Source organism: Gadus macrocephalus, chromosome 20 (genome assembly GCF_031168955.1).
Source record: "Gadus macrocephalus chromosome 20, ASM3116895v1".
NCBI lineage: Eukaryota > Metazoa > Chordata > Actinopteri > Gadiformes > Gadidae > Gadus > Gadus macrocephalus.
The window spans coordinates 10,174,060-10,185,600 of record NC_082401.1 but is presented as its reverse complement, the minus strand read 5'-3'; the positions used below and the strand labels follow the sequence as shown (position 1 = coordinate 10,185,600).

The window sequence follows — 11,541 nt, the reverse complement described above, 5'->3', positions numbered from 1 at the left end:
CCAGTCACCAGCTTCAGCATCCAGGGGCTCCCCCTGCAGGTGGCGAAGCATCCGAACAGGCCGAACACCACGATGACGGTCCCGGTGCCGATGAGGACGTAGGGCGCGTTGGTGGAGTTGTCGGCGATCAGCGAGATGTAGGGTCCCAGCATTATCTTGCCCCATATTCCCACCGCCAACAGGATAGCCCCAGTTATCTGTCAGACGAGAGGGAGGGAGGAAAAGGAGGGAGAGGCAGGAAAGATGGGGAGAGGGGAGGTAGAGAGGCAAAGGAGGGAGAGAGAGTGAGTGTGTGGGCGTTGAGAAAAACCCGAGAGGAAGTGTGGATGAGAAACGTCAAATGAGGAAGGAAGAGCATCATTTAAACAGATCCCTGTGCGGTGGCAGGAGAGCCAACGTTTCCATTGCTCTAATGGGAGGAAGGCAGCGAGAGGCGGGTCGAGATGAACAATAAAAGAAGAGCGATGGGAGACTGTGGCTGAGGAGGGGCGGGAGGGGAAGGTGGTGGCAGACGTATGTGAGAGGAATGTATCCTGATCGTAAGACACATCGCTTGCTCGCTTTCGGAACATTGATTTAAACACACACACAGGCCGGCACACACACGTACACACACGCACACACACACACACACACACACACACACAAACAAACGCGTAGAAGACGGGGGACAAATCAAAGAGGCTCTTTGACAGGCGCTTCCCTTGTTGCCTCTCTTAGCATTTCAAATGAGGGCCGTGGATAAAGGAACGGTTGTGGTTGTGGTGCTGCAACCAGCAGCTCCCTGGGCTCGGGAGGTCTTACTGGGAAGGAGGTGAGCAACAGATGCCAACGACAGGCTTCCTGCAGGGGGGAGCGGGAGAGCGGCAGAGAGAGGGGGGGGGGCAACCCATCCACATCCTTGCGGACAGGAGCGGTACGAGCGGTGAATCACCGCTCCTGCTGCCATTTTATGGGACCAGAGAGGACGAGTCCGCTTACAAAATGGCCCGATGATCACACCTCCCGGCAATGTCCCGACAAATGGGTGATAATTATCTCCTGTGCCATGAATAAAGATTTCAATGATTGATATCAGTCAGGGCTGTATTTAAGTGGCTCCCTCCCTGCTATTCCTTGTAAGGATGTTTCAATGATATACAGATACTTCTTTTGGTCAAATAATTCCATGGCTTACAGTGAAAAATGACTTGGCTATGTCGTAATAACCAAACATAATTATATTTCGACCCTGCCGTTATAGTAATCCTAGGTAAACAAACTTATGTGAAGCTGTAAACAAATACACAGCAGCAGTCGGATGATTATTCTTTATAATAATTCTGTCTTCATTAAATATCAATAGCAAATGGCCACCACTGAATATTAAACACGGATCAGCTTGGGTCTTTACTCAAAGCCAGCAGGGAAATCAGGGACTGGTTGTCTAGACTACTTGTCTGTCAATGAATTCCAAACAGCTTGCACCCTCAACGTGCACACGCACACACACACACACACACACACACACACACACACACACACACACACACACACACACACACACACACACACACACACACACACACACACACACACACACACACACACACAAAAATGTAATACCATGCCAGCTACTGTGGTAATAATACCCAGTTCGTAACAGGTCACCTCTACCCCAATTAAGAAAGGGAAGGTGTCTGCCAACCGTGTGTGCAACATACTACATAGTATATCGCCTGAACACCCACCAGGTTCTGCTATTCTAGGTATGGGCATGGGGGACATCTGAAATCGGATGCTGTGGGCATGAAGGAGAACTGAGAGTGAACAGCCAGTCTGGACTAAATATACATTTTGAGAGCTGTGACTCCCACATGCCTGTGGGCCGGTTTAGAAGAAGGAATGGTGCATCATTCGAGGAATTCATATTGTTTACATGCAATCAATATAAAATTTCCTTTGGATATATATATATATATATATATATATATATATAAATATATATTTATACCTAAATATAATAAATAAAAGACAAAAACTATGGATACATAGACAATATGTATTAAAACCACCTCAGGTTGATTTCATATGATGTCTGTCATTTACAAACACATATGGAAAGTTTGCATGTTTGTGCGTGCGTGCGTGCGCGCGCGCGCGCGCGCGTGTGTATTACAGGGATATGCATTTGCAGCTTGTAATGTTTCGCACTTGCAAAATCGCACTTGTAATGTTTTTGTTATTTGGAAACATCCCGTGGGCGTATTTTCTGAGAGGCACCAACACATCTTTATCTTAACACAATAGGACTCACAAAATAGCAGCAGCTGACAGGTGCACATGGCCCTTTAAGAATCGACACCAACAGCCCCCGAGAATATCAAGGATCACAATACTGGCCTCTTGATATTTTATGGAATTGGTTGCGAAATGGTGCTATGACAAACTAGTTTGCTGTATCCCTGTTCACCATCAACGCTCACAGATTCACGCTTGGGCGTTGTGTATCCACTATTTTTTGCGCTGGTGTCAGTGACGCCTGAAAGATATCATGAGCCTCAACATAACATGGATGCCGTTCGATTAAGACCATAACGGACCACACCAACATCAAACAACATTGAAATCAAAACGCCACAACATCAATACACCATAAAAGCTAGACAGCAATTACCAGCCACCAAAAAAACGTAATAAATAATAGATAAACAGCATGACTCCCGTGTTCACCACCACCACCATGATGGTGAGCCCCCGATCACTTCATCATGCACAACACAAGACTCCCTGCCTATAGAAAAACACGGTGGCGATGCTACATGAAGCCACAATCAATCGGGAGATAAGTAACAGCCGAACATACCCAAAACACGAAGGAATAGACGACGAGAAGGGTCTTCAGGCAGGTTATTACTGGTTTGGTCTCCATCCTGATTTTGTAGCGTTACAGCTGAAATTCTCGCTCCGGAAACGTCTCTGTGTAGACTGGTTGCGTTGCGAGCACGCGTGTGATGTACCAGCGGAGCGTCACCGTCGCCTACAACCATTTTTATTATGGGAGTGAGAAAACCGTTATATGTGTGCGCATATTCTTGTAATTATAGGGTTCTCATAGTTAGCACATTATGGTTTTATATATATTTTAATGCGAGATTCAAGTTAAACAAGATAAGGAAGAATCGATGAAAAGGGTGTGCAAACACCTTTACTAAGTAACTTGATTTTATATGAATGTTAATTACAAACATGGTCGTTCCTTAACTTCTGCAATAGGTAGGGCTATCAGTTTTAAAACATTTTATTTATTTTAAAAAAGTTTAACCATGGTCAACATTCAATGGTATAATATACACTTACCTGTAGGCAATGTTGTGTCGGATTTGTTTATCTATATTAAAATTGTGCTAAATAATAGCCTGTTTGAATAGGCTATAGACCTACTTTGGAAGAGGAATATTGCAGAGAATTTGACTGTCCCAGATCTGCGCAGAACGTTTTGTGTCGTTCAGCCTACCATTAAGCACATTTTTTAGTAGTCAACCCACATTTCTGTAGCCACCATCATCCTCTATGGCCCCCAGTAGGCCTTAGAGGGGGAGGACAATTGCCAGATTTTCCAGTCCTTTGTCTGTGAATACAAATGCGTGTGTATTTAAACAGCAACTATTTCCAAAAATGTCCATCCAGTCAAGACGGTTGGGAGGACATGGTTATAGAGTCCAAATTATACTATTTATGTTGTTGGTAAAATGACCATCGATCAACTGGACTATTTATTTTAAAAAAATGTGCCAACGTCTTCCCCACACACACAGCCCTTATACGACCTGCAGCCACCAGCAGTTAAAAGTAATGACACAAGGCCTAATAGTAATGAGACACGTTTTGATGCCTGCCATGACAGACAGAGAGTGAAATAAGTGGGCTAATAGTTAATATTGATTTTGTCCTCGATAATATCTGTGCTTTTGTGCGAGAAATTTAAAAACTCCAAAAACCGGTTCAAAAGTCCAAAAATTTACATAACTGACTTTATTAATAAAAAGGTTTGACGTAAAGAATGTTGAATGTTTACCCCTGTCAACTGCTCAAACATTTAACAAAATGTCAGAAATCAAATACAATAACAAAGTAAAAAGAAAAACTGCAATGTACTTAAGACAGTTTTCCTTCAAATCGTTATCCAAGTTTCCTGTTTGTAATCGTACTACACAACACATAACAGAACTATGTTTTACAAATTAAAATGAAAAAATAAATATGAGGTCCCTGTGTAAATTATCACTTCAACTGATCCATAGTTCTTTACATTTACACTTTTTAAGGCCTTTGTTTCAATTTTCTTTGAAATTAATCCAGAAACTTGATAACCAACCTTTACCTCCTGTGAAGCCCCTTGACTGAAGAGAGCTCAAGTATTCAATTGGACATCGGACTCCTGGCTTTCTGATTTTCTTTGCAATGACATCAGGAGGACCAACAGCATTTAGCAGCAGATAGCAGTGTACTGTCACAGTGGATAAGACACAGAATCCATAGCTCATTCTCCCATTTACTTGTTTGCGATAATGATGGTCTAATAGACAAAGTAATATTGTCATATGGCAATTCAATTGTTGCCAAATGACACATTAATGACATATAACCTAATCTAAGTCAACTACCACGATGAGTCAATGTACGTTGTGCCACGACTCATTCAGGTAGTAATCAAACAAAATGATACCTCTATGAGTCATGGTACCCTGTTCTGTTTCTCAGAGGTAGTAACCTAATTTAAGTATTAGTCAAGTACCTCTATGAGTTACAGTACCTTGTTCCGTGACTCAGAGGTAGTTACCTAGTCATAGTATTAGTCAAGTACCTCTATGAGTCTGTGAGCCATTTGTATCTATACCTTTAGTTATCCAATCTATGTGAATGTGACAGCATTGCGTCTTACTTAGTAGATGTGTGCAGTTGTCCTGCATAAAGGCCTACCTACAAGGACTACACCACATGCTCAGGGGGGGTCAGCTCAGTCAGTAAAAACTCAAACAACACATTCAACTACATTCAAGGTGCTCTGTGTTTGAAATACTTAAAACACTGAGTGCATTAGTGCTGTGCATTCATTATCTCCCCGTTAACAACCAATACTAAGGAATGTACAAAACGAGAAGAGAAAAAAAGTCACATTCAAGTAAAAGGTCTGAGGGGTGAGGAAGAGGGGAATAGATCCATCATTACCCAGGTCCCGCCCATCCCGGAACCCCCCCCCTCCCCAAGTCTGTCAACGACATGATTGACATGTCATCTCTTGGAGGCTTGGTTACGATCATAGCTACAATAAGGAGATATCACCGGTTGAAACGTTACAGTGTCCTCCAAAGAAAAAAAAAAGAAAAGTTCCTGTGTTCTAATGCATGCCGGGCTCACACCATCCCATCCTCCACCTCCCAATAGTCTACAGCGATCCACTTCCTGTATGAGCTCAGCTCAAACCGTCTTACAACATTGTCTTCATCGTCTAAACGAGAAAAAAAAAAAAAAGGTCCCCTTCTCTCCGGAGCCGGTCCCTCACACGGAGCCGAACTCGGCCATCCAGGACTCGTACTTCTCCAGGTCGGACGCAGACACCGACTTGGAGATCTTGGTGAGCGTGAGCGTGAAGTCCTCCATGGTGACGGGCATGAGCAGCTCCTCCTTGGACAGGGCGCGGATCTCCTCCGGACTCAGGCCCTGGATGCGCCGCCGCATGGCCATCATGGAGGCGTCCCTGGTGGGCACACAGGGAGAAGGAACTCTTACAGATACAGACCGGGTGAAGCCTTTGTGAAACAATGCACGAGGCCCTGGTAATGTACGGCGCTGGCATTAGGGCTCGACAGGGCCCAGGAGCCGTTACAGGCCGAGAACTGGCTTGTTAATTGACAAAGATGGAAGAGGTACTTTGTCCATTGTGAACCGTTTATAGAACTGAAAGGGTGAGTTACATCTCAGGTTCTAGGGTTAGGTTCCCTACGGAATAAAGAATGACTTGACTCCCCCGGAGGATGAAGACATGATCATCAGCACAATATAGACTTAAAAATTCTGTCCGACATTCTATCTAGCAAAGGAATAACTCCCAGAAACAACAACAGAGGACACCAATAGCTCTAACGGCCATATGGTATAGTGACTTGGGTGTACTTGTCTGGCTGGTGAGCGCCTATTTTGCCGCATACTCTCTCGCCCTTGCCAGCACACAAACACACCTGCAGACGTTGGTGATGTCGGCTCCAGAAAAGCCCTCGATCCTCTCTGCGATGAAGGCCAGGTCAACGTCAGCGGCCACATCCACCTCCCTCAGGTTGAGCCTCAGCAACTCTGTACGACCCACGGCTGGTAGGACACACACACACACACACACACACACACACACACACACACACACACACACACACACACACACACACACACACACACACACACACACACACACACACACACACACACACACACACACACACACACACACTTGATTCAGGGCAGATATTTGATTGATTTTGAATGTAATTTATACACTATTAATTTATACACTTGCATTGTATTTATATATTTCGTCCTTCCCTCCTATTATATATAGTCATTTTAACTAGATTACATTTAGGAAATAAAATGTAAATTATTTGGATTTATTCTTTGTATATTTTCTTGTAAAACACATTGCATTGCAGTTGGAAAAATAAATGGGATAGGGTGTGGCTGGTCTCAGGCTGTGTGCGTGTGTGTCTGTGCGGTCGCGGCTGTATCACCTGTAGGCAGGGCGATGTAGATCCTCTTCTCCAGGCGCCGGCGCAGGGCTTCGTCGATGTCCCAGGGGAAGTTGGTGGCCGCCAGTACCATCACCATCTTGGAGGGGTCATCATTCTCCGAGGCCCCGCCCACACCTGCTCACCACAAAACCAAACCCGCCCGCTGCATCACTCACTCTGCTTTGTTGGCTTGATGGCCGTGTTTTCATTTCGTTCCATTTCAAGATTATCTACTAGGGTAGGGTAGATACCACATGGACCGCAAAACAGCCTAACGAGACGTGTGGGCTGTTACGACACACCTGGAGATGTTTGTATCAGAATATACATCAGCAATTTTGGTTTGCTCAAATACATCAGACGAGTAGGAAGGAACCTTTGCAAGCTACATCGCTTGGGAAAACAATGACATTGGGAGAGGGAAAAAAAAGGCCCACAGGGTAATTGCAGACTTAATAATCGCAGTAATTAATTGAAATCTATATTCCGTTTAAAATGTCATATCAAAACACAGCATGGTCTTTAAATGATTTAACCACTGATCAATCGTCTGTCTGAGTAACCTCCCTGTCAGAACACGGCGTGTCAGGGGAATACTTGTTGGCAAGATTTTAATTGGGATTTTGGATTCCGATTACCTGAAGGCTAAAGGGTGAGGGTATTAATAACTTATGACTCCTGTGTGCAGATCTGCATCCCGCTCACCGTCCATCTGCACCAGGAGCTCGGACTTGACCCTGCGGCTGGCCTCGTGCTCGTCCGATGTCCCCCTCCGGCCGCAGATGGAGTCGATCTCGTCGATGAAGATGGTGGTCGGGGCGTAGAACCGAGCCTGGGAAGACGAAGTATGTCAGAATGTACAGTTCTACCATCAAAGATGTAAGAATGTATGGTTCTACCCTAAAGGATTTAAGAATGTATGGTTCTACCATCAAGGATTTAAGAATGTATGGTTCTACCATCAAGGATTTAAGAATGTACGGTTCTACCATCAAGGATTTAAGAATGTATGGTTCTACCATCAAGGATTTAAGAATGTATGGTTCTACCATCAAGGATTTAAGAATGTATGGTTCTACCATCAAGGATTTAAGAATGTATGGTTCTACCATCAAGGATTTAAGAATGTACAGTTCTACACCATTTTAATTGCTGCTCAACTGCAAGCAAATGTCAGCAACGACATAAACACACAGACACATACACACATACACACAGTCTCACCATCTCAAACAGCAAACGGACCAGCTTCTCGGACTCGCCCCGGTACTTGGAGGTGAGGGTGGAGGAGGACACATTGAAGAAGGTCGTCCCGCACTCGGTGGCCACAGCCTTGGCTAGCATGGTCTTGCCAGTCCCTGGAGGGCCGACCATCAGCACACCCTGTTAGGCACCAAAGATAGAAGGGACAGAGCGAGAGAGAGAGAAACCGAAAGAGAAAGCGACAGACAGAGAGAGACAGAGACACGTTTGTTTAAACTACAACATGTCAAGTCTCAAATAGACACCCATAGATTAAAACAAAATTTATTCTGTACTGCGGGAATTTTTTTAATGTGGAAGTGAACAATAACATGAAATGGGGGTCAACTCTGCAGCATACTGACAAAGCAAAAGTGAGAGCAGAAGTGAGAGCATTCTGTAGACCCAAGTAACCCAAATTATTCTGGTTGTCTTTTAGACTTAACATGGGGCTGTTGGTCAGATTAGAGAGATATTGTTAGAGTGGAATTTGTAAGAAATAGCATAGCCTTCCCTAAGCTATTACCGAATTTTGATTTTAGATTGAGACCAGGTAATTTTAGACCATTCGGGGCATGTTTTCTGTGATTGTTCCAGGTGATCCATTTAACACGTCAATCACAGCTTAGTGAACCTCAACACTGCTCAATGGCGGAGTACATAGGGGGGAGGGAGGGAGGGAGGGAGGGAGGGAGCGTCGTTTGTTTGGTTAGGTTTCAAAAATCTCTCTCTTTATAAATCTCAAATCCTATGTATGGTGAATGGTCAAGCGCAAACACACAACAACATGCACACCCATGTTTGTGTGTGTGTCAATGAATGCTATTTGCACCTTCCAGGGTCGACGGATGCCCTTGAAGAAGTCAGGCATCCACATGGGCAACACCACCGCTTCTCTGAGCAGCTTCTTAGCATCCTCCAAATCAGCAATGTCCTCCCTAGGACACACACACACACACACACACACACACACACACACACACACACACACACACACACACACACACACACACACACACACACACACACACACACACACACACACACACACACACACACACACACACACACACACCTTGAAGCCTGGTGTGTGGGTAGCATTACCCACACAAATTTTTGTGTGTGTTTAGGTGCGCGTGTCCCGTCGTCATACCAGTGGATGTTGGGGTTGCGAGAGACAATATCCCTCTCTAGCGCTTCCACCAGGTCGCTGTCCTGCCCAGCACCCTCATACTTTCTCAGCTCTCCTTCTCCTATACCTTCACCTTTCTTTGACTGGTGGGGATGGGTGAGAAGACAAAGCATTCACAATACAAGCTATTGCACTTTAAAATCGCGTCTATCCAGTGCAGGTAGTGTCAGGTTTTGAGTGTCCTGTATAATTCCATATGGCTCGTATCCTTAATGCCTTATATTACTATGATTTTATCCGCTAAATATCAGCCTACCCAGGGATTACAGATAAAACTGTGCCTCTTGGTTAACTCTGGCAGGTGCACAGGAATGTAATCAAGGTGCACAGTCATGGTCAAAGAAACCATTCTAGGAAATTAGAAGGACCAAACTAGGAGATTAGGATTCAGTAGCATCCTGACCTTGTCGTCCTTGGCCTTGTGGCCCCGGTTCTCCCTGGAGGCTTGCCGCTCTGACTTGGGGTTGACCGGACCACGGCCCGATGGTGCTGCCGCTCGTGGCTTCACACCGCTACTGGGACGCCTCACTGCAGCAGGGTTCCTGCACATGAAACACATGGATATGAGCTCAAGTAGCAGCTAACAAGTAATAAAAAACGCAGAGGATTGTCCTAGTCTGTGGGCTAAGCTGCTGTCACTAATGCAGGCGAAAGGGAGAGTTCGAGTCCCTTGGGGGCGAACGCAAAGTACTTTGCCAGTATCAGAGCCAGCCTGCCAATTATCTCGAACCAGACAAACACAGGTCCCCAGACACAGAAGATGAAAAACCACACATACCGCCGTTGGCACGACACACCTATGGACAGGAATGCAACTACTTATTTGCAAGGAGGAACAAGGAAGGGTCTTGTACAGTGTTAATCTCGTTGAACTACTTGGCTCCCCAACGTCGGATAGGTGACAGAGAACATACCGGTGTTCTGCCGGGGTGGGAGGGGGCCAGACGGCTGGATCCTGTGGCCGCTCATCTGGGAGAGCAGCGGAGAAATCCACAGGCTTTTCTGACTTGAAGCTCTCAAGTGTTCCCACAATTCCTTTCACCTGCTCATACTCTTCTGACAGCTCCTGCTTCACCTGGTGCAAATCAAAACATGAGGTTACGTTTGTATTTACACAGGTTTGGCTCAACCTGCTGTGGAAGAATACACGGGCATTGGCTGGGCTGTATACTTTGCAATTATTGTTATTTATGATCAAATGTGTAGGAATAGTAAACAGTGGCAGTTGTATGAGATATGTGGGGATTTAATACATTTGTGTTCTATGATATCCTCCTCATAATGTTGGATTTCACCGTCTATAGTGTTAATGTGCATCAGAAAATCCCGAACCTGTTGCCATTTGACTTTGAGGGCAGGGTCTCGGAGAGACTGGCAGTACTTGTGTATCTGTTGAATGACTCCCTCGTAGTACACCATTGAAGAGTCATAATTCCCCAGCAGCGCATATTCTCGCCCCTTCTTTGCGTTGTCACATATCTCAGCCAAATTCATGCTGGACGGTGGCTCTGCAGGGAAAAAAAACTTGGCTCTTACCCAAAATTTCAAATCTTGAAAAGACGTCACATGATGACAACAAGGCCACTCATTCATACCAAGTCCCCATTGAAACAAATACTGATATACAGGTTGTTGTCATTGTAATAACAACATAGCAATTTCATTATTCGAAATATGTGCAGAATGCATAAGGCGGGGTTTACATTACATTTCAGAAGTTCGATATAAATGTACAGGCCTATAAGAAAACATAAGTTAGTACCGCTGCCGCCCTGTTAGCTTGAGCTAGCTCGAACCACTAGCTGGTCCACAGAAAAGTAAACCAATCGCATGCATGGAGAGATACCGTTAACACTACGGCTAATCTACTGAATACGACACATCAATTCGTAGACACAAAAACAACTGACGGTTGACTCACTACGTCTTAAATACATGTTATTATACACTCACTGTTACAAAATGTAATACGGCGAGTATAAATTTCTTGGATCAGGCGAAGTCCAAACACAAGCCAATGTTACCATGGTCGCCGAGACGCCGTGTGGAGAATGACTGAACGCCTCATTAGTGGTGCGTTCAAGTCCTCGTTGAAAACATGTAGAACAGAGCCATCAAAGAACCTACGCCTACATGAAGTCTGCACATGATGTTATGCATTGCATTTAACAGAAGCAACACTACATTATTTCCGGCCTACTGCATATGTAATAAATAAGTTAAATAACACCCCATTTTAGCCATCATGTCTTCATTATGTATTGTATTACATATATGATATACATAATGCATGGGCATATCCATTATAGCACGACACATGTTTGCATATGTTTGTAACGTAAATAA

At 44.6% G+C, this 11,541-nt stretch overlaps 2 protein-coding genes across 4 annotated transcripts in view; both read right to left on the bottom strand.

The window, feature by feature from the left end:
* The window catches only part of tspan7b (tetraspanin 7b), an 8,289-nt gene extending 4,821 nt beyond the window's left edge, over positions 1-3,468 (bottom strand). Inside the window, exons 1-3 of the mRNA XM_060039533.1 lie at positions 3,340-3,468; positions 2,846-3,019; positions 9-197 (exon numbers count right to left, since the gene is read on the bottom strand). Of these exons, the coding sequence (XP_059895516.1) occupies positions 9-197; positions 2,846-2,911 (255 nt within the window). The 5' untranslated portion in view covers positions 2,912-3,019; positions 3,340-3,468. The remainder of the gene's footprint in view (positions 1-8; positions 198-2,845; positions 3,020-3,339) is intronic.
* Positions 3,469-3,999: 531 nt separating this feature from the next.
* katnal1 (katanin p60 subunit A-like 1) lies at positions 4,000-11,376 on the bottom strand. 3 transcript variants are annotated; one of them, XR_009523348.1, is made up of 12 exons: positions 11,149-11,321; positions 10,528-10,703; positions 10,110-10,270; positions 9,599-9,737; positions 9,157-9,278; positions 8,836-8,941; positions 7,986-8,144; positions 7,467-7,593; positions 6,762-6,896; positions 6,222-6,348; positions 4,778-5,740; positions 4,000-4,708 (listed from the first exon to the last, which is right to left on the bottom strand). XR_009523348.1 is itself a non-coding variant. In XM_060039531.1 (11 exons), exons 2-11 carry the CDS (start codon positions 10,687-10,689, stop codon positions 5,542-5,544), a joined length of 1,437 nt encoding a protein of 478 aa, XP_059895514.1. In that variant the 5' UTR covers positions 10,690-10,703; positions 11,220-11,376; the 3' UTR covers positions 4,000-5,541. The 3 variants fall into 3 exon arrangements, 2 of the variants coding, with proteins under 2 accessions (XP_059895514.1, XP_059895513.1); XM_060039531.1 differs by having other exon boundaries at positions 4,000-5,740; positions 11,220-11,376; XM_060039530.1 differs by having other exon boundaries at positions 4,000-5,740.
* Between the last annotated feature and the right edge of the window lie 165 nt (positions 11,377-11,541).